Source organism: Arvicanthis niloticus, chromosome 21, assembly GCF_011762505.2.
Source record: "Arvicanthis niloticus isolate mArvNil1 chromosome 21, mArvNil1.pat.X, whole genome shotgun sequence".
NCBI lineage: Eukaryota > Metazoa > Chordata > Mammalia > Rodentia > Muridae > Arvicanthis > Arvicanthis niloticus.
Window position 1 is genome coordinate 38797066 of NC_047678.1, and position 23236 is coordinate 38820301.

Genomic DNA, 23236 nt, shown 5'->3' on the forward strand with positions numbered 1-23236 from the left:
AAAAAACTTAGCCCAAACAAAATGACACTAAGCAGTAATAAAAAAAGAACTAATTAAAAATTCTAAGGAAAAATGAGTGAATTCAGAAAAAATCTTGCCTGTCCCACCACAGATACAAATGTGGAAGGGATGGCTGCATGAAATATGCAGGGTAGGTTGGAATCCTTCAAGATAATCCAAGAGTTCAGATGATGACAGGAACATAGGGCGCATAGCTTCCACACAATGTGACAGGAACGTAGGGCACATAGCTCAGTGCAGCCTTAGTGACAGGAATGCAGGGCACATAGCTCTGTGTAGTGTTTGTGCAGTGATGGCTTCACTGTGGACCACACAGAAGAGGTGAACTAGATTTTTGCTATTTTAGATCAGAAGTTGAGCAGATTTTGAGAAATTGAGGTGCTGGAATATTTTTGAGAGTTGGAGAAGAACTGTTTGCTTTCAGTTTGTCTGGTGTTGGGATGGAAGCCGTCCACTTGCGCCTGCTGTGCAGTCTCCCGCAGAGCCTTACAGGCAGCCAGGAGCGGGTGCTGGTGAGAGCCACAGACATAAAGAAGCATATAAGGACAGGGCAGGAGAAGGCCATCTTCAGCTCTGAGGTGTGAGCCTGTGACTCTGACCTTAGGTTGCTTTGCTTTGGGGAGCGAGAGGCTTGGATCCATCTGTACTGTTCATTTTTGTTTGACCACATTTTGGAATGTTGGTCACCATTTCTTTATGATGGGCATCAAACTTGGGGAGTGGTCTTTAAAGTTTCACATATACTCCCTTTTAAACTTGCTTTCTTTTTTCACTTTTATGCGTAAGAGTGTTTTGTTTAAAAAAATAATTCAACTTTGAAAGCCTAAGAGAACTAAATCTGTATAGCTTTCAATTTAAAGTTAACATATTCAAAGAATGGCCTTTCTGAGTACCCGAGAGTCAGATTTTTGGTAAATTTTGGATGGGATTTTTGGAGCTAGTCATACATTTAGCATAGTTTAATATATAATTGATAATTGATAATAATGTTTAGAATTTAGTATAGTAAGGTCTTGGAATCTATCCTAGGAGCACTAATCATCAATATTGAAAAAAAAAGAGCTTTAAAAAAGTCTGTATTTAGGGCTTAGGAGGTGGCTTAGCTGGTAAAATGCTTGTCGCAGAAGCATTAAGACATAAGTTTGAGTGTGCAGAACCCATGTGGAAAACCCAGGTGCGATGGTGTTCACATGTAATCCTAGACCGGGGCTGGGGGGATAGGGGGAGCAGAGACTGGAGGATCCCTGGAGCTTGCTGGCTGGCCAGTCCTCCAAAGTTGTTAAGGTTCAGTTTCAGTGAGAGACCCTGTCTCAAGAAACTAAAATTGAGAGTCATAAAGGCAAACATTGAACATGAATCTCTGGTCTTTACATTTATCCACGTACTCACATGTGTAGGTACACAAATGTACAACACACCATTTTAAAATTTAAAAAATAATTTAATTTAATTTAATTTCGTCTTAGTCTGTCATAGTTAACCCTAACTAATCCAGTAAAGGGCAGCAAGAAACAAGAGAGTCAGTGGTTCAGAGTCACCCCTGGCAACTTAGCAAGCTTGAGGCCAGCCTGAGCTACCTGAGAGCATGTATTAAAACAGCAACCAGTCCAAATGAACCAAAAGTTTATTTGTCTCTGATTATGATGGTCTCTAATTATGATGAAGCACTGGGTGAAGAAGAACTAATGAACACTTTAGTTAGTATCTAGCCTTAGAGTCCTGGAGGAAAATGTGTACATTTTAAAACTTTTGCACATACTTATTTTCAGACATGCCCTTTACAGGATATATAATTTATTGTATATTATGCATTGTGGTATATAGTGTATTATATGCCATAGAGTATGTTATACTTTATTATATTTTTTTCTTAAAAACAACTAATCAATATTTCACTGGATTAATTTTTTAGCATTTTCATTTTGTAATAATTATATATGCATAAGATATTATAAAAAAAAAAAAAACCTTGGGGGCAGCTTGTATACCCTCTCTCCAGTTTCCTCAAATAGTAGCATCCTGTATCCTTATTCTGTGATGTCCAAAAAGGCAGTTACCATTGAGAAGTCTGTGACAGCCCCAGAGCTCCTATCTAGGTCTCACTTGTCTCACATGGACTGATCTTGTGTGCTTGCATATGTGTTAGTAATCTGCAGCTTTACACATGAATAGACGTGCAGTCTCCACCATCAGAGGGTCTGGGAGAAACCTTGCTGGGCAAGTGTGAGGGCTGTAGTTTGGGTCCCCAGAACTCACACAAAAGCCAGGCAAGTGTGGTAATCCCTGTAATCCCAGCCACTGGCAGACAAAGTCGGGATGCCTGTAATAATCTGGCTAGCTGTAGATTAGCTGGAACTGGCAAGCTCCAAGCTCTGAGAGAGCTCCTGCTTCAGTAGATAGAGTGGAGGGTGATGAGGAAAGACAACTGATGTTAACACACACATGCAAGGGAATCACTGAAAATAAAATTTGGTGTATATCTAGTTCATGATTGTTGCTATTTTGATGTAACAGGTTCTGAAAGAAAAAGCACAAAAAATGTATTAAAGGAACTATCTTATAGATTTTATTTCGGAAGTTTTTTATGTATGTACTTTTGATAAAAGTGATAAAAGTGATTTTGCATATAAGTATTAATAAAGTTTTTTACTTTTAATAAAGTTTATGTGTTTTATCATTTCTGCATATTTCAGTGCTATCTTTTAAAGTATCTAGAAAATCCATCTTAGTATTTATAACAGTTATGCTAAGGGTTTGTGTCGTTTACATTTATCTTTAAGGCACGTTACTAAGGTATGATTGACATAAAAGTTATCTGTGTTTGGCGTATATAGTGAGTTGAGGATGAATGTGTGAAGCTGGCAATGTTGGCTACAGTTACACCCTATACCCATCTCCTCCTGAAGTTTCTTCCTGTCTTTATTTTGCTGTTGCTGCTACTGCTGCTGAGGAGAATGGTGTCTAGTAAAAGAGTTAATGTGGTGTCTAAGCTGTAACCTCCTAGAACAGGTGGAGTGTGCAGTATTGTTTGTTGTGGCCACTGTTCTTCATGGCACAGCACTGACCCTCTGCACTTTGTGCATTGTTTGTGTTAAAATGGGTCTTTATACCATGCTGCCAGATACATCGGGTGTCATGCCTGCTGTAGGCATCATATGTATATCAGTTAGCAAGTGGCTTCCAGGTTGGCCTTTGAAGTCCTAAACTCACTAGTTCATCCCATCCTGGGTCCATCCCAGCAGCTTACAGTTTCTTGGGGGTGGGTGATCATCATGACGGTGGCTGTAGTATTGACTGTTGTCATGTTGTGCTTTGAGATCATGCTGTGATTTGTATTTCATCATTTGTTTTGTTTTTGTGCCTCTACTTGTTACACTGAGACAGCTGCTAGCCGGGATGGTAGCAGAGCCTGCCTTTCTCTCTGAATACACTATTTTTGCTTTGGATTCCTCCAAACAGCCCAAAACACAGGCTGGCAGTGTGGTGAGTCCTTCCACTGCTTTCTGCATTCCCTTGTGGGGAATCACCGTGTTTGGGCAGCTGTAGCACCAAGTCTCATGTGGCTAATCACTTACGTTCCCTCTGAGTGTCCTCAGCGTTGTGTTGCTAACCCTGCGCTAAAACCGCAGAGAACAAGTTGCTGAGTTTGGTGTCCAGCTGCTTCCTAGTAACTAACAGCATCACAGTAACACTCCTCTTCCACTAATGTCTGTGGGCCTCCTTCACCTGTTAGAACTAGCACTTATGTTTTCTCCCTTGGAAATGTTTGCTCATATTGGAAAAACCCATTATGCCTGGTTAGAAATCTGTTTTACTGTTGGGAGGAAGCCTAGAGTGTTTGAGATGTGACTGACATTTTTTAAGGCAAATAATGTGTTATGTAAATAAAAAATTAACAACATTGTATCAGTAAGTGGATTCTATTATAGCATGTTCATTTCTTTATTTAGAAACTATAGGTAAGAAGTAAGTACAAAGTACATTGTTTTTAATTATTGATTTTTTTAAGAATGAAAGAAGACAGTTGTCTCTTTTTAATGAATGAATTAACTTAATTTTAACTTTAAATATGTTTTATTTTGGGAAAGGAGATATTTTTTTCTATCTCAAATATCTGGTAAATTGATGATTTAATAAATTAAGATGTAGCAGGATTCCCTTACTATGGGTAGCTTTTGGTGTTCTCATGGAGGATGGCTGAACTGGGTTTTCAGTTTTTCTGAGTGTTGAGAATTGGTTTAACTTGGTAGCTAGTGGGAGAAGCAGAACATTTTTGTTCTTAAACCAAGTGCATGTGAAGGCTTGGTGTACACAGCGCCAGTAGCGGTCTTCACTGCGTCTAGAGAAGAAACCAGCTCAGGGAAGATGCACTGTGAAGGGACATTCGGAAAGCTGTTTTCTCTGTGGCTCTGGCTACAAGGAACGCTTGCCATTTACAAAGACTTGGAGCTGAGTCAGGAGTCTCAACTATACAGATTTACAAGTTTACTTGAAAAAAAGGAAAGAGAGTGAAAGAAAGACTGTGTATTGCACATAGGAGTAATATAAGCTTAAAAGGCACACTAGTCATGAGTACAGACTACAAAACAATTTATTCTCAGTTCTTACTCTGTTGTAAAAAGTGCTGTAAGGTAAAAAGAAGTACTTTAAATTATTTAGAGTAAATTTCAGAAGACTAGAAAAACTAATCATATAAATTTTATATGTTTATGATTAACAATTTACATCTTTCTATGAGACAAAGGGAAACTATAGAATAGTTATTTGGTATAATAATAAAAATTTAATAGGGATTAATTAAAAGTTCACCAAGAGCTGAATATTCCTTAATTGATTTTTAAAAATGTTTTAATTTATTTATTGGGAGATGGATAGGATCGCTCTTATTAGCTCTGTCTATCTTGGAACTTGCTATGTTAGACCATGTTGGCCTCAAACTTAGAGAGATCCCCCTTCTTTCCAAGTGCCAGGATTAAAAACACTTGCCACCCTGCTGGGGTTTAATTTGGTTTTTAAAACATATTTCTCTCTTTACTTAAAAAACAAAACAAAACAAAATAAAACAAACAAACAAAAAACCCCAGCTATATCCTTAGTGCCCAGGAGCCAAAAAATGGTTATAGTGATTGAAAACAGGTATAATTGAACAGACTGCAGATAGATGAAAAAAATATAATTGAAGACAAGTTTGGCAGAGAAGCAAAGCTGCAGAGCATCTAGTCAGCAGAGCAGGCTTCTGTTGTCTGAGCATTCCCTCCAGAAAAAGTGTGGCGTGAGTTCTTCCCACCTCTCTGGGAAGAGGACCCCGAGAGCTATTACACCGAAGGAATTCTAAGATGTAACTAGCGCCTGTTGACTGTCAGGCACAGGGCCCAGGAGATTGTGTCCTGCCCTCTGAGAGCTTCTGGCTTAGCATGGAGACAGAGATGTCCAAGTGTATGTACAGCACAAAGGCATCTATGTGTTGCAGAAGAAAATATGCGGCATGAAGGGTATTGGCTTTGCAGGTGAGTGAGATGGGACTTCACAGCAAGGGTTGGTGACAGCGGGAAGGGGCACTCTGTAGATAGTGACAAACCCTCAGGCTCTGCTGACTCAGGTTTACTGTGTGTTAGGCCAGTGCTCCTTAGCTGTACTCGACTTGCTTAGCTATGTAATAGAGTCCTTATATGTATAAAATATTTTCCAGGCTGGGCATGGTTATACATGCCTGTGATCTCAGCACTCAGGAAGTGGAGGGAAGATCAAGAGTTCAAGGCCAACCTCAGCAATTTAGTAAATTTAAGAACAATTTGGACTTTGTGAGACTCCATCTCAAAATAAACAAGCAGACAAAAAGTCCAAAGACAAGAAAGGTTTAAGCATTGTTTGAAGTGTTCTGTGCTGTGGCTTGATTGGTGTTTAAACAGCTGTAACGCAGCTTTCTCGAATAGGCCACAGTCGAGCATCAGGTCATTCCCTTCAAGCAGAGCATGTGCCTCGCTGCCACCATGTCCCCTCCCTCCATTTTACAGAGCCATTTCAGACTTTCCTTCATAATTTAAAGTGTATTTTGATCTCACAGTATATCATTATAGTGCTATGTAAATAATATGTCGTATGTATACATTGGCGTTGAAATGGTCAACAGGAAGGTAGGTTAGTTCCTATGCTCTCCCAATCCTTTTTCCTATGTAATTAAATATTCATATATTATATGAATACACTGTAGTTGTCTTCAAACACAACAGAAGATGGCATCAGATCCTATTACAGATGGCTGTGAGCTACCATGTGGTTACTGGGAATTGAACTTAGGACTTTGGGAGAGCAGTCAGTGCTCATAACTGCTGAAGCATCTCTCCAGCCCCCCTATATAGTTTTTAAAAAGTCTCTTAGATTGATGGAAATGAACTACTTTAGAGGGAAGAGAAGGTGCTTTAAAAGTTTAATTAAAGAAAAATGGAAGCATATTATAAATTAGAAATAGTAACGATGTATGAATACTCCCCCTCAGCATGTCCATCACCCAGTGTTAACAGTTCATAGCTCCTGTCCATCTTTGGCATCCGTTAGCACTCATCTCACACCTCATGGCCACATTGTTTCCAACCTCCACATACACACATTCCCCCACTCTGAATATTTTCAGGAATTCAGTTCTAAAGCTGGAGTGGTGGTACACATTTGTAACCCAAGACTTGAAAAGCTGAGGCAGGAGAGGATCCTTTGAACTTGAGTTTAAGAGTAGCCTGGGCAACTCAGTGAGGCCCTGTTTCATAAAACAAGAATACTGAAGAAATCCTTCATTTGTAAATATTTTGCTTTCTTTCTTGAAAATAAGGTTAAATCAAATGACATAATAAATTTATGATACTAAAGATTAACTTGTTATTATTAAATACCTTGTTTATCTTGAGAAACCTGAGAGTGCTTTAGACAAGCACCCATTTCTCCTTTGATCTTTCCTTGGTTACCTGTAAAGGCAGAGGAAGCTACCATGCCATGCCCAACTCTGTGCGGAGGGAGACAGTAGGGAGCAGTGGCGTGTGTGGTGCAATGCTATTGCACTTTTCCCACGAGCCCCTTCTGTGGGTGAAAGGTAGAGGTAGTCCACAGGACAGAGTTCTGAAGCTCAGAGCTCCTAGGCATATTTCTGCAGTCTGCAGCATGAGGTAGCCAGTGAGTCTCCCTTGGAGCATTCGGCTCACCAACACAAACAAAAAGCCAGTGTGTGTGGAAGACATTTTTACTAGAATTTTTCTGAAAATGTTGATGCTGGTTTTATTTAAATTGCTGGCTTCAAGTGAATGAGGCATTTCAATTTTTAATTTATTTTTATTTTTTATAACTTTGCCCAGATGATTTGAATTTGAATGTGGTTTACTGTGGAGAGCAGTTGACATGACTTCTTTTTGGTTACTTTTCTATTTGAATGAGCTTTGCTGGTTGACTCCTGTTGATTTTGTCATGGAAACTGGTTTGGGAACATAAAGGCTTGAAGAGATATGTGATTAGCTTGAAATAAATTTGCTACTCACTAATTTTTGCTATTGATTTCATGTTTTATAGCAAAGTGATTTTCTAAAATACTTAACCACACTACTTTTGCCCTGCATGGAAATATTCTAATAAGCAATTACTAATTTTGTTCAATAGATAAAAGTGTCTACTAGGTCTTAATAGTTTGTTTATAACAGTTTTAAAACTTTAGTTTATAGTTCACTTTTTTATGATGTTCTTTCTTGTTCTTAGAATGCATCAACTCAAGCAACAAAATCTACGGATGGTGTTAATAGAGATGAATCATCCCCTCCTCAGGTTTGTTATTTACTTACAAATGTCAGTCCTTTGACAGTGGTGGCCTGTCTGTTGTTACTAGTGTGTGACTGCCTGAAATGGTGCTGTCAGATGCTAAGTGTTAGAGTCTCCCTCTGAGACCACAGAGCATCTCCACTCAGGTAGGGCGGTCACTCTTCCCATTTACAGATGAAGGCATGTTGCAGAGGGACCCTTTTCCCATAACTTCCTCTCCCCATCTGTTTAAAGCCACCCCCTCTGTGCCCCTTCACACAGAGGTCCCTCGCCTCATCCTCACAGTAAGCAGGTCACCACTGTTCTTTCTCTAGCACTGCAAGTTATTCATGTAAAGTGTCTGCTTGCCTGCCTGCCTGCCTGCCTGCCTGCCTGCCTGCCTGCCTGCCTCCCTCCCTCCCTCCCTTCCTTCCTTCCTTCCTTCCTTCCATTTAGACTAGAAGGTCTCAACTTGCAGGTTGTGAACGCTTTGGGATCTAATGACCTTTTCTTAGGGTTTTGCATATCAGATATCCTGCATATCACAGATTTACATTAGGCCTTATAACAGTAGCAAATTTACAGTTATGAAGTAGCAATGAAAGAATTTTATGGTTGGGGTCACCACAAAGTGAGGAACTGTATTAAAGGGTCTAAGCATGAGGAAGGTTGAGAACCACTGCTTTAGATAGTCACACATCTCACCTGGCTGGTCTAGAACTTACTGTGTAAGCCAGGCTGGTTTCAAACCAGCCGCTGCCTCTTGAGTACTGAAATTACAGTACGAGCCACCATGCCCAGCATACCTGGCTTTTTCTGTTCATACTCTATGAGATTTATCTACATTGTTGTTATGATTTTAAGACATTTTCATTGCTTTTTAGTATTCCATCGGTGAACATAATTGGCTGGTATTCCAGTGGGAGAAAAACAATTTAAAAAAAGAAGCCCTCATTAATAGGCTAATTTTTCTTGCTGTTCATGTTGAATGGTCTTTTGTTGACCATTTTGTTGAGTGGTCATTTTGTTGTAGGTATGTGTGTAGGGATGAACCTGCTGGTCTGGAGAGGGTGCTTCTGTTTAGCTTCAGCCACAGCTTGCAGTTCTTCACCATAAATCTCTCTCCATCCTCATGGTGTGTGTTACCAACGTTTTAATTAACCGTCTCCTGGTCAGGGTGGGTTGGGGTGAGGAAGTGATTTGTACCACAACACAACCTGGGTGTGGTAGGAAAGAAGGGAAGCTTGGATGTCTGCTGAAAGAAGTATCTGCCTTAGGTTAGATTACTACTCTGCACAGCCATCTCATGAACACAGTACTGCTGGCCTCATCTTACACAGTCAGAGACAGGCACAACAAGGTTGTGTCTCTTAATCACAGCCACATGCCTACTGTGGAGAAGCTAGTCAGGTCCCATAGCTACTATCCTTAGGTCTTCTAACCATATGAGTACTGCTCTGCAGTGAGCTACATCTCCCACCCTGATGATTCTCTTCTTTCTGCATTTGCTGTTGTTGGAGGCTGTGCTTCTTTATCTCTTTGCTGTGCTAAGTGTTGCTGCATGTTGTATTAACTTATTCAGTCTTTCTGGCATTCATCATCGTTGTTATTGTCGTCATCATCATCATCATCATCATCGTGGTGTTTTCTGTCCTCGTTTTACAGAGAAGGAAGCAGGACTATTGAGCTACTTGCTCAAGGTTCTGTAGAGCAACTGAGTTATGTTGAGACTGACTCTTGCACTGAAGGGATGAGTCACTCTGTTCAGGGACTGGGGTTGAGGTGGAGTGGGACACGCTTGCCCAGCATGTGTAGGTCCTGTAGTACTCCTGGCTCCAAGAACAAACATTAAAAGTTACTTCCAGTCATAGTAGACATGGAGGATAAGATGACTAGGGTCTGCAGATGCAGACTTTGGCTATTCATTAGCTTCTGGAAACCCTGAAATGCCAGCTATCGTCAGTGTTTCTTCCCATGTGCTTTATATGTCTCTTCTAGGGTCTTTTGTAAGGATGTTGGATGCTAGGGAACTCAAAAGCAATTCTTCATATGGGCCAGAGGTGACCATAATGGTATTGCCAATGATAGCAATTCTTAGAGATTTTGTACAAGAAGTACTCTTCCTCTTCCTTCTGGTCCTCCCTCCATCATAAGGGTAGAACTTGAACATTATAAAAACAAACTAGAAAGTACAGAATGATATAACACAAAAACTAATTCCACCCCAAATACTGCTGCATGAAGACACTGTTTACCTCTGTATATGTCTGCCCTTCATAACTTCTGATGGCATCTGTGAAAATATAAATACAAATTAAAAAATATTTATAGACAAGTCAAATTGAGCTCATGGTATGCATACTGCTTTCTAACTAGATCTTTTACATTTAGCAGTATATTAGGAACTTCTGTGTACATCCTGAAGTGTGTCCTCTGCTGTGAACATTTGGGTGATTCTAGGTTGTACTGTTACAAACAACTTGAGTTCATAGGACGGAGCTCCAGCAGACCCATGTATTACTGGTCTGCTCCACTCCACTGCCTTCTAAACAGAACTGTCTCATTAGTGCATTACCCCCTCTCTCAGCCTATCGTTCTTCTCTTGAAAAAAAAGATCTGGAATCATAAAATTCATGAACTCACTAGTTAAAACAGAATTGAGCCTCTACCTCACACTTCACCCTGGTTGCCCACACTTGAGGCACAGTGTGTAATAAAAGGCCTAACAAGTGGCTGGGTGGGACTCCGCAGCAGCCCCATGGGGTCAGCCTACTAAACATGCTTTTTTTTTTTTGTACAGATGGGCAAACTGCAGGACAGCAACTTACTGAAGGCACTTGCTAGGTGACAGCCCGAGGGTCAGAGCTGAGTTCTCTGACTCCAGGTCCAGACTTTTCACAGATATTGCCAGTGTCTTTAATTTCTCAGAAAACAGTGCTTTGCATTACTGATCTGAAATGCAAGTTGTATTTGTTAGAGCCTTTTCCAGACTGGTGCTGATGGAAGGGCAGTAAATGTCTGAGTGTATAGTTAACTCATGCTCTGTTGGCTTTCGTTACAGTCGGGTGACACACAGACTTTTGCACAGAAGCTCCAGCTCCGAGTACCTTCCATGGAGTCTCTGTTTCGAAGTCCCCTAAAGGAATCCCTGTTTCGGTCTTCTAAAGAGTCATTGGTCCGAACATCTTCCAGAGAGTCCCTGAACCAACTTGACCTAGACTGTTCTGCTGCCACCTTTGATCCACCTTCTGATATGGAGAGCGAGGCAGAAGATGCACCATGGAACTCAGACAGTCTCAACAGAGAGCAGCTGCTTCAGCGGTTACGCAGAATGGAACGAAGCCTAAGTAGCTACAGAGGGAAGTACTCCGAGGTAGGAGCATGGTGGGTGTTGGCTCATACAGAGCGCTCCCCTTCATCTTGTTCCTATTACTGCATTGCTCTTACTCTGAGACTGGCTGACCTGATCCTGGTTACTGAGGGGGTGGCAGACCTAGTTCAGGTCTTTCTGTGGTCCAGATGCCTTTGAGCAGACTGACATTTTGGTTTTCACATTCTCTGCTGTTTCTATGGACACCTAGGTCAAATGTCATTCTCTTTATTTTCCGTATTCCTCACGTGACTCATCTCTGATTAGAGAAGCCAGACAGACTTCTCAGACAGCCGTGGTTATGTAGTCTGATATCCTCAGCGATTTGGCTCATTCTCATTGTACCAATATCTAAATTTAAAGTGTTTATTGTGAGCTTGTATGTACATGCATGAATGCATGCCATAGCACATGGGAGAAGAGGCTGAAGAAGGTCTTGTGGGAGCTGGTTCTCATTCTACCTTATTGACTCCAGCAATTGAACTCAGACAGGCAGTGCCCTTGGCTACAAATACCCTTACCCACTGAGCCATCTTGCCAAGCTGTTTTTATTTTTTGGACATTTAAATTTTTGTCTAACATGAATTTTTTAAAACTTAATTTTTATTTTATATGTATGAATATTTTGTTTGTATGGTATATATGTGCACCACTTGTATGCTTGGTACCCTTGGAGGCCAGAAGAAGACGTCAGATCCCTTGGAACTGGAGTTATGCTTGGTTATGAGCTGCCATGTGGTTGTAGAGAATTGAACTGGGGTCCTCTGAAAGGTTAGGAACAGCTAGGTGCACGTAACCACCGTCTCTCTAGCCTCCTAACTACTTTGAACTACTTTTAAATAGTCGTAGGCTCCCTCTGTTTGGTGTAAGGGAAGAAGTAAATAGTGCCCTTTTATTTATAACAAAAGAGTACTTTGAAACTAAAACTATATGTTTTACCTCCTTGAGTCCCTTTCTGTCAAGTGCAGTTAAGAAATTCTTCTTCAGGAAGTTCTTCGTTATCAGTGGCTTTTGTTTGTGATAGTCAATATGCATTATTTTACTTTGACACAGCTAGTAGATCCACATTACATTCAATTTTAATGAATATTGAACTTCAGGGTTAGGTGTAAAGTTAGCCCAGGTTTCTCTGTCTGTGTAGCTAGTTTACTATCCACACTGCCAAAACCAAAATGAAATGAAAACCTTGATGACATACATAAATTGCCTTTTTTAAAATTAAAATGATAAATGGTAGCAAGATAGAAAGGACTCTCATGGACTCTGGAGGTGTAAATGGGGCACTGCAGCCAGGCATCTCTCTCTCTCATAGCTGTGGAGCTAGGTCATTTTTTTCTTCAATTTAATAATGGTCATAATTGTGATTGTTTATCTTTATGTTACTTTTATAGATTTATTCACAGTTTTAAGTCTGAAGCTGGGGCAACAGTATAGTTAGCATTTAAGTATGTCAGATTCTGTTCACATTTATAATGGCATTTAATTTTGTACCATTCTTATGAAGCAAATGTAAATTTACGTATGCGTGTAGAAAACAGACTGGGGATCCACAGAGATTAAGTAACTTACTTAAGGCCACATAGCAGTTGATGGAGTCTTTTTGGTGCTCAGTTGCTCTGGGTGTTTTCCCATTCTAGGCTGTCTTTGAGTAAAGCAGCTTTTCAGGAATAGGGAGATGTCGCAGCTGGTGCCTCTACTTTTCCTTGCTGTGGTAGGGTCCTGGGTGAGTGAAGTCAGCCTGTAGGTGGCACTTAATTCTTGTGTTGCTCTTCCCACCCACCTTTTTTTTTTTTTTTTTTTTTTAAACAGTAGCCTTTTGAGACTGGAGGTAATAAGGCAGGTCTACTCCTAAGCAGAACTTGTTTCCAAATTCTTAGGTCTGTTCCTAGGCTCACTTCGTCCTTACACTGTTAACTGCCTCTTGACTCCAACATTAGCAGTGACATTTAGGAGCACACATCTCCTTTCTAGAAAAGATGGAGAATGGTTTACTGGACCATGCTTCTCAGAGCTGCACTGTGCTCGGCTAACGTAGGTCCCAGTAGTGTATTGAATGTCACTATTGGCTGTGAAAGGCTTACAGAGATAAAAAGATGTTACACTAGCCTGGCAGTGGTGCTGGATGCCTTTATTCCCAGCTCTGGGAGACAGAGGCAGTTGGATCTCTGAGTTAAAGGCTAGCCTGGTCTACAGAGTGAGTTCCAGTACAGCCTGGGCTACACAGAGAAACCTTGTCTCAAAAACAAAACAACCCACAAAACAAACAAAAAAAATCCAAACCAACAACAAAGCTGTTACTCCATTACTTTATCAAGTTGTGCTCAATGCTCATTCTGATTAGGATTAGGGCTTGGATTCCTCATTCCTATCTGCTAGTTATGTATTTCTTTCCTCAGATTTTCATTATTGTTTAATAGTGTAGTCCAAAACAAGTTACCTTGGGAGTTTTTAAAACAGGTTCCTGTCTCTCCACCATGTCCCTCTGTTCTCAGTGAGTCAGTTTTGGGTCAGGCCCTGGAATTTGTTTCTGGCAAACACTTGCATAATGTAGTTGATTGCAGATGAGACTCCGACAGGTAGGTGCCCTTCCACCTTCAGGCGAGTTGCCTGCAATTCTCACCTGTAAATTACATGTTGAAATCTAAAGTGTGTGGAGATTCACTGGCTTACAGTCAACTTACATCTTATATTTTAGAAATAGACTTACTATGTTATTTATATTTGTTATGGATTGAATTAGGCTTAATTATCTATACAGGACTGTTCTGATTGTTTTTTGACACTTATAAAGAGCAAAGTTTTAGCAGCAATTAGAATAATAAGTTGTATTTATTGAGAAATAACTAATGCTATCTTGGTGGTTGCTTTGTTTTAGCTCGTCACAGCATTTCAGACGCTTCAGAGAGAGAAGAAAAAGCTACAAGTGAGTGACTGACTCATCCATGGTTCTAAAGTTAGAGAAGCTCTCATGAATCTTAACTTTCCTTTTTAAATACCATATGTAATCTCAGATCTTACCATTGCTGGAGGTGAAGAGTGAGTGATGGAGAGCTCAGAGATAGTTTCCCTGTTACATCCTAGCTTCCTTGGGTTCCAGGTCCCCACTGTAGAATTTATTTAGATTTAGGATATTTGCCTCTTTGAAGCACCTTTTCTGCCACCTTGGTCTGCAAGTGTGTGTGTTTGTGTGTTCATGTGTGTCCCAGTGCCCCAGCTCCCAACATTTTACTTGTTTAAAAGAATAAACACTAAAGGTGCCTGTGATAGAAGTTTATCATTAAGAGCAACAGTAGTCTATAGTATAGTAACAGGGTACTCTTAACCAGTAAGCCATCTCTCCTGGGCTTGATTCCTTCTTAACTTCTGCTCTGGGGCCTCAAAGAGGCAGATCCTGCTAATCTAGATTGATAAACAGACATTTTGTCTACCTAGTTCCTCTCTCTTACTGATTTATTTATTTTGTTGTTGTTAGACACACAAATCCAAGAAGCTACAGGTTACCCCATTTTTCTTCTTTCCCTGAAACAGGGCCTGTGTAGCTAGCTATCCTCCTGCCTCAGCTTCCTGAGTGCTGGGATTTCAGGGATGCACCACCGCTCTCCTTAGTTCTGTACCTCTGTATCTGATCACAGGAGTACACAGTCACTTGGTTTTCATGGACTGCATCTGACCGTTAATTTTCTGTACTAGTGAAAACACCCTGCTATCCTCCAAAGTGTGAGGCATACACTTTTTAGTAGGTTACTCTTTTAACTTGATTAAAATTATTTTTTTTAAAAAAATATTATTATTTTATAAGTATGTGTGTTTTGTCTGCATGCCTGTCTATGACTATTATGTGTGGCTAGTGCCAGCAGAGGCTTGTAGAAGGTATCAGATCCCCTAAACTGGAGTTCCAGACAGTTGTGAGCTGCCATGTGGGTGCTAAGAATTGAACCTGGGTCTCCTGGAAGAACAGAGTACTCTTAAACCATCTCTCCTGGACTTGATTCCTTCTTAATGGACAGTTACTAATTTAACCATTTGTAATGCTGTTCATGAGAATTAGATTTTTTAAAGAACATAAACCTTAACAACAGATAAATGATAATTAACATGGTCTTTGTACTCTGTTATAGTGAAATTATTTGCTTCTGGAGTTTGAATTTACTTTATAAGTCTCCTGTTAGTAAAGTTAACATATAGTTAAGTTTATGGTTTGACTTCTGTGTCTATGCATTTTAGCAAATTCAACTATTGACATAGACTAGGTTTTTTTTTTTTTTTTTTTTATGAATATGCCCTTGTAGATGTTTAACTAACTAACTTTTTTTTTTTTTTTTTTTTTTTTTTTTTTAAATTAAAGGGTATATTGAGTCAGAGTCAAGATAAATCACTTCGGAGAATTTCAGAATTAAGAGAGGTAAGTTTAGTGATTAGTACTTCGAGAACAGTGATTCAACCTCTTAGTTTCATAGAGATGTCTTGTTATCCACGCTCGGCTGGCCTGTGAGTAGTGGGAAATGACTGGAATCAGCCCGGCCTGTGAGCCCATACAACTTGTCTATGGTTTTATTCGTGTAGCTTTCCTATGTAGATGCTGCTGTTGTTGACATTACTGAGATAAAAATGTATCTGCCTGCAGTGTAAGCAGTCAGTGTCAGCTTCCAAGGCTTAGTTGTTTGCACTATTAAATATTCTAGGTTTCTTTTGCCTTTCCTGGTCAGCATGCTGTTGCTGAAATAAAATGACTTGCAATTTGGAGTGGTGAGTCACTGCAGGATTAGGTTGAACTCCTTGATGTCACATTGTGGCCTTTGCAGCGAGGAGGCTTTTCAGACACTGCTTCATTGCTGCTCCCTGCTCCTCTGCCTTGTCCTGCCTGGTGCCCAGCAACAAGCTTTGTCCACCCCTCCTGCAGCACTGCTGGAAATACCTTGTAACCTGTTTTTGTAGTAATGTTCTTCATTGGTATCAGTTTTATTTTAAGAGCTTTGAAGTAGATGATTTCAGAACAGATAAGAGTAGTTTAGAATTTTATGTATCCTGGGTAGAATTTTGTTTGTGGAATTTATTAGCTTAAGATATACAGTATGTTAAAAGTACAAATATCTTTAAAACATAGCAGACTGGTAAATTTACAAGTAGCAATTGCTAGTGTAAGGCTGGGAATATAGCTTAGTGGTAGAACAGTAGTAGAGGTGGGGTAGAGGAAGAGAGGGAAAGAGAAAGCAAGCTAAGCTTCCTCTGTGAGGAGGCAGCAGAGCTTTTCCTGTGTGTCATCACAGCCCTGTTGTCCCTTAGAGCATTCATTATTTTTAATGACACATTGTCCGTATTACTCATATATGAATTCTTGTATTACATTATTATTTCATTTGTACTGAAATCGTGTTTAATTTCTAATTTCTACTTATGTTGTGTATGCACCCAGTTTTACTGTTTTGTCCTTTAAAACATTGTAACCATCGTTACTTCACCTTACTGTATAGATAACAGTAGCCATTCTTCCTTTGTGAAGCTTGTTTTGAATCCTAGGCTAATTCCTTCTCCCTGTGAAGTGATGGTGAAGGAACAAAGCCTCAGCCGGCTGGGCTGCTGAGGCTGCATTGCTGCTTTGACTTGGACACAGCTGGTGCTGAGAGTGCAGTAGTTAGGGAGAGAAATCACCTTGCGGCTTTTTCAAGCTGTCTTTGCTTCTCCTAGAGGGACAAATAATGTCTTTCTGCTTAATATATTACTTGTTTATTTTCTTGCATTTGAGAATAATAATAAATGAAGGTCATTGATTGACTCTATTTGGGACACATAATTCACTGTCCAGTTTTATGCACTTAATGATTAGATACACCTGACAATGGCGGCAGCCTTGCCTGCATTCAGAGAATGGACAGTAGAGGCGGGCGGAGCTTTGAGGGTACTTACAGTGGTCTTTTGTGTAGAGACAGGAACACTTGTTTTGTCCTGCCGAATATCACTCTGCTAAAGGAGTCCCTCACTGAGGGAGCTATCCTCAAGAAAATGGGGCGTGGATCTCTGCTTTATTAATAGATGGGTAAGCACATGTGGCATTCCTTTTTGCTGCCTGTTAGTAATCTTAGGTGCAGTGAATAATAAAGGACACTTTAGTACAAGATAGTTTCTCAGTGTTTTGGGAATTAGTCGATTTGTAATAATGCAAGACTGGGAGTTCTTATAAGGTCTTGGTAGTATCCAGAAAGAATCCCTCCAGGAGTTCTGTGTGGATGGGTGAATTCTAAGGGAGGTGACACGGGAAACCTCTCCAGAACCATATTGGAGGGAATGACAAAACTGACACATAGCAAACTTGGGTGTGTTTACAGTGGCCAAAGACAGAACTCAAACACTGCGGAGACAGTGATGCAAGAATTAGATCATATGCAAGTATCAACAAAATAACTGAAGTATAACTTTGAATATTTTAAACTTAGGGAGTTAGAGAGGTAGCAACTTCAGAACAATAAGGGGGTTTGGTATCCTACCTGTATATTCCAGATCTTAGTCGTATCCTACCTGTATATTCCAGATCTTAGTCTCTAAAGTTCTAAGACCTTGAGGTTGAGGGAGGAATAGAGAGTACACAGAACTGAGCCTGGAGGGGTAGAACAGTCTGTAAAGGACAAGCAGGGCTGGAGCTCGGAGGGCACGAGGCGAGTGGGCGCCCAAACTGAGGAGGTCGCTCTTATGCCTGGTGCAGCAGAGATAAACATTGATTTGGGGTCAACCACCTTAAGAAGTAGCATTTGCACTGACTTCAGGAGCTGGATGTTTCTTACTTGGTGGGCACCAGTTAAGTTGGGGGTGCTGGTGACTCAGCCTATATGGGAGGACACTGCTGGCGCTATTCGGCTGTTAACAGCTCAGCCCAAGGCCTTCTGTTTCCTTTGTACATCACTGTGCACCATTGCACTTCTCTAGGAAGACGTTCTCATTGGAGGCCCTTAAATTGTTTAAGGAACAAAATTATTCATTGATATTAAGGTCTTAAATGTTAATGTCTTAAACGCTGAGGATTCCCTAAGTATTCTGTACTTTATCTTAAGAGTGAAATCAAATCTGAAATGATGATGTCATAAACTTAAAGTTTGTGTCTGTTGTTTTATATTGAAAATTACCTGTGATACTGTTTATGATATAGGAGCTGCAGATGGATCAGCAAGCAAAGAAACATCTTCAGGAAGAGTTTGATGCATGTTTGGAGGAGAAAGATCAGTATATCAGCGTTCTCCAGACTCAGGTAAAAGAATAGGTCAAAGCATAGATGCCCTTGATAGAAAAGCAGAGTGATAGTCAGATAGCTGGAGAATTTAAAATGTAAAGAGAAAAAAGCGTAATTTAAAACTCTGCCTTTCTTCCATTTTAACAGCATATTTTGTTTATTGTACCTTTTGACTGATTGTGGCATTGCAAGTAATGTAACGTGTATGTAGCAAACAGCTGCACTGCACAAGCCAGCTCTTCTTCACTATAGCCAACATAGTGCTCTCTCTCTCTCTCCCTCCTTTCTCTCTCTCTTCTTCTCTTTCTCTCTCCCTCCTTCCCCTCCCTTTCTCTCTCCCTCCCTCCCTCCCTTTTTCTCTCTCTCCTTCTTATCTCCCCCTTCCTTTCTCTCTCTCCCTCTCTTTCTCTCTCTCTTCTTCTCTTTCTCTCTCTCCCTCCCTTTCTCTCTCTCCCTCTCTCTCCCTTTCTCTCTCTCCCTCTCTCTCTTTCCCTCTCTTTCTCTCCCTCCCTTTCTCTCTCCCTCCCTTTCTCTCTCTCCCTCCCTTTCTTTCTCCCTCTCTTTCTCTTTCCTTCCCTTTCTCTCTCTCCCCCTCCCTCCCTCCCTCCCTCTCTCTCTTTCTCTCTCTCCCTCCCTTCCTCCCTCCTCCTTTCCCCCCCCCTCTCTTTCCCCCCCAACCCCCCTGGGTTTTGTTTTGTTTTGTTTTTGAGATAGTTTCTCTGTGTACCCTTGGCTGTCCTAGATTTTGCTGTGTAGACCAGGCTGGACTTGAAATTAGGGATCTGCCTGCCTCTGCCCCAAGTGCTGGAATTAAAGGTGTACACCACCACCACCTGGCTTCACCCTATTTCTTACAAAATTTAAAGAAAATATTTCTGTCGTACTTTTTTTCTTCTAGTAATGAATTTCTTCTTCTCTTTCTTTCTTCCTTTCTTTATTTTTCTTTCTTTATTTTTTTCTAGGTTTCTATTCTAAAGCAGCGATTACAGAATGGCCCAATAAGTGTTGATGTTCCAAAACCACTCCCTCTGGTGGAGCTCCAGGCAGACATACACAGTGACACGGAGAGGATGGATGAAAAGATGGAGGGTGTAGGGGAGCCAGTGGGTAAGCTCCTGTGTCAGAGCATAATCTCAACATGAGAGGACAGTGTCGGGCATTAAGGATTCAAGCTGATAAAACACACTGAGGCAGAAGTAAGGTGCCCTTGACCCTAACATTTCTTCAACATGCAAGTTTGTTTGTTTGTTTGTTTGTTTTAAATTGACTTGTTAGGATGTGGCAGTGCTTATCTTTAATCTCAGCACTTGGGAGGCAGAGACAGGAGGATCTCTGAGTTCAATGCCAGCCTGGTCTGCAGTGTGAGTTCTAGGCCAGCCAGAGCTACACAGAGAAACATTGTCTTAGAAAAACCAACAAATAAACCAAAAACAAAAAAGCCACCAACTGAATTTTTTTTCAGAAAAAAAGACAATTGATTTAAGACTTTAAAATTGCATAAACTTTAAGGGGATCACATTTTAAAATAATTGAAGTATATAGATTATGTTATATTATACTATTTGGGTTGGTTTTTTTTTTTTTTTTTTTTTAAGACAAGGTCTCATTATGTAAGCCGTGTTGCTCAAGTTGTGATTTTTTTTTTCTCCCTTAGCTTTCCAAGTCCAGGCTTACAGGTTTGAGTCCACACCAGCCTATGCCTTTGTTCTCTTACCAAGAGACTCACTGTAGGCTTTGGTTTTGTTAGAGACAAAACAAGTTGCTGAGCAGCTGGCCATCTGAGTGGTGAACCTACAGGGGGCAGCAGTTTCTGTAGGTGTGAGGACAGGCTCAAATGCAGGCAGTAAAGCCTAGAGTGCCAGAATTCCTTTCAGGAAGAGAGTAGAGGACTAGGAAGAACACTCAAGACTTCTGGGATGAGCTTATTAGGGCTTAGGGATAATCTCCTTCCTCAGTTTTGACTTTTAAGTAGGCTAGACCTAGTTAATGCCAGTGTCTATGCCATTCCAGGGTAAGGAGTTCATTTTATACTTGATTCTTCATCTAAACATCACACAGTAACTTGAGAGTAGTTTGAAGAATGCCACTTGCTTAATGGGGTGTTCCTTTTCAGAGTGTAGTTAGGTTTGTGTTGTAGAAGATGACTTTGCAGGGACTGGGTTGTAGCTCAGTGGTAGAGTGTGTGTTGAGCTTGCAGAAGACTAAGCACGGCTCTCCAGATCCCTGCCCTCCTCACCCCCTAAAAAGATGGCACTGTTTGCAGTTTTTTTTTTTTTATAGCCCTTATGCTTTTTTAATAATTTCATTTTTTTAGTGTCTGTGTTTGTATGATGTGATATGCATGTGGAGGTCAGGACAGCTCATGAGGGTTGGTTCTCTCTAGCACGTGGGTCCTTCACCCACTAAGCCATCTCATGTGTCTCATCACTTGTGTGTTTAATGACTGCCTTGCTGACGCTGCTTTACCATTTGTAGGAGGTGGGACTTCTGCTAAAACCCTGGAAATGCTTCAGCAAAGAGTGAAACGTCAGGAGAATCTACTTCAGCGCTGTAAGGAGACAATCGGATCCCACAAGGAGCAGTGTGCACTGCTGCTGAGCGAGAAGGAGGCTCTGCAGGAACAGCTGGATGAAAGGCTACAGGAGCTGGAAAAGATGAAGGTAAGAGACCGCTGACCTCTGACCTCTGCTCTGTAATAGTGTACAGCCCAATCAGCAGGCTCATGCATGGCCTGTGCTTCCTCTGGAAGCTTCCTTCATCCTCCTGTCCATAGACAGGGTGGAGAGGGTGTCCTTATGTGAGCACCCCAAGTGCTCTGGGTTTTATAGCATTTACCATACATTTGAGATTTCCTGTGTACTCCCTCATTATACCACAAGGGCTATTTAGATTAGATAAGCTGCGTCGAGTTCTCATAGGAGACAAAGCTTTATTAGAGGTGGAAATGAATTTCTGAAACTTTTTTAGGAGCTTCATATGGCTGAGAAGACTAAACTTATCACTCAGTTGCGTGATGCAAAGAACTTAATTGAACAGCTTGAACAAGATAAGGTAAAACTCCCAAATTTATGATCATGAAATTTGTCAGGGGCCCCCAGATTTGCTTTGAAAGCAGTTAGAAGCATTTGTATATACACCTGCTTTTCAAAAGTTTTTAGCTGCTTCCATGAAAACTATTTTTACTTCCTAGATTTGCACAGTATTAGCATTAGTAAAGCTAGTTCTCTGGCGCTTTAGTATCAGTCAATGTCCCTTCGTAGCACAGCAGTAAAGGGGACACGGTCCACACCTGTCTCTCAGAGAAGAGTTACATTATGGCTTACGGTGGTTAAGACATGCTGCATGTGAATGGCTTCAGTGTTTCTTTTACACATTGTAGAAGTAGACTGATGATTGCCTAAAGTAGAGAAGGGGCTGTGTATGTTAACATAGGACCTTGTCCATGTGCATTCCATAGGATTGTCCATAGGATGCCTAGGCGACTGGAGGATGTAGGAAGGGCTGAGACAGAGAGCAGCTAGCACCTAGCCGGCAGCTGGGAGAGTCACGCAGCTTGCCCTGCTTGATCTCAGATTCTCTCTGGCCCTTTTGTAATACAGAATGTGTTCATTTCACATCTTGGTTGATGAATGTAGTATTTTAGCCTAGCTTGGAAACAAAGTACCCTTTATTTTTGCAAAAGTACAACCACCTAATGATGATATCTAGCAGTTTAACAGTAAGTCACATGCCATCTGCTATCTTACTATGTACCAAGTCAACTCTTTCACTGTGATTGATATGATTACGATTTCTTTTAATGTATAGGTTTAGCTGTCCTTCCCCTCTGACATTTTCTGTCCTTTGTGATGTGAGTTTTGAAAACAGTGGAGACCTACCACCATGTTTTAAATTTTCTTAACTATGCGCACTTCCTTGGTTGTTAACATTAACACTGGCTGTCCGGTAGTCATACTCCAAAGCAGAGTGAGGGCTGAGTACCTTTTAAAGACACTGCCTCAACTACCCAGGGTCTTTTTTGTCCTTGGTGATTCGTTGTTTTTCCACACATTGACCTTTATTTCTGTGTGGATTCTCCACAAAGGGAAGAGAAGCCTCTCAAAAAGTGGAGGGATGGCGGGCTTTTACTTACAGTAGTTGGGGGATTGTAATGGAGCCAGAGGAAGGTGTGTGAGAAAAGAGAAGAACTAGGTACAGCTGGGCTCTAGCCTTGGTCCACCCAGCTGTGGCAGCATCTACCTTACATAGTGTCAGCAGTATTTACGTGTGAAAATGCAGATGCTAATTGTGGCTTATTCTGGTCACCAGTCACATTCAGAGGCTAGTTTTGTTTGATACTATTTATTAAGATGAAAATTACCATACATCTATAGTACAATTGTAAAATAAATCTTATAACTGAAACACATTCTGATGCTTAAGAGACTAAACCTATTATTAAGATATTGACACATCCTGGTCTGCTGAGGCACAGAGTGAAGCCTGACTTCAGTGTGTGAGCTACTAAAGAGACTCTTGCTCTGTCCTTAGTAAGAGTTGTTTGTTCTGCTTCCCACCGCATTTGAGCTGTGCTGTGTGTTGGTGATGCAGTTTTGTTACGCAAATGGTTTAGAGTCTGCACTTCTGTTCAGGGAATGGTGATAACAGAGACGAAGCGGCAAATGCTTGAGACCCTGGAACTGAAAGAAGATGAAATTGCTCAGCTTCGTAGTCATATCAAACAGATGACTACCCAGGGAGAGGAACTGCGGGAACAGAAAGAAAAGTCTGAAAGAGCTGGTAAGAACTCAGGGGTTTGTATTTGATATCAACCCAAAAGTCAAAGTCTTTTAACAAGTGAGTTAATTGTTGAT

At 40.8% G+C, this 23236-nt stretch overlaps 1 protein-coding gene across 14 annotated transcripts in view; it reads left to right on the forward strand.

The window, feature by feature from the left end:
• The window catches only part of Golga4 (golgin A4), an 83255-nt gene that overhangs the window by 16800 nt on the left and 43219 nt on the right, over positions 1-23236 (forward strand). For 6 of the 14 annotated variants that reach the window (XM_034484482.2, XM_076917887.1, XM_034484479.2 and 3 more), the window contains exons 3-12: positions 3406-3504; positions 7756-7821; positions 10856-11167; positions 14040-14087; positions 15510-15566; positions 18303-18401; positions 19346-19490; positions 20859-21043; positions 21351-21434; positions 23015-23162. In XM_034484482.2, coding sequence (XP_034340373.1) covers positions 3406-3504; positions 7756-7821; positions 10856-11167; positions 14040-14087; positions 15510-15566; positions 18303-18401; positions 19346-19490; positions 20859-21043; positions 21351-21434; positions 23015-23162 — 1243 coding nt within the window. The remainder of the gene's footprint in view (positions 1-3405; positions 3505-7755; positions 7822-10855; positions 11168-14039; positions 14088-15509; positions 15567-18302; positions 18402-19345; positions 19491-20858; positions 21044-21350; positions 21435-23014; positions 23163-23236) is intronic. The other 8 variants (XM_034484486.2, XM_034484488.2, XM_034484484.2 and 5 more) reach the window with 3 other exon arrangements.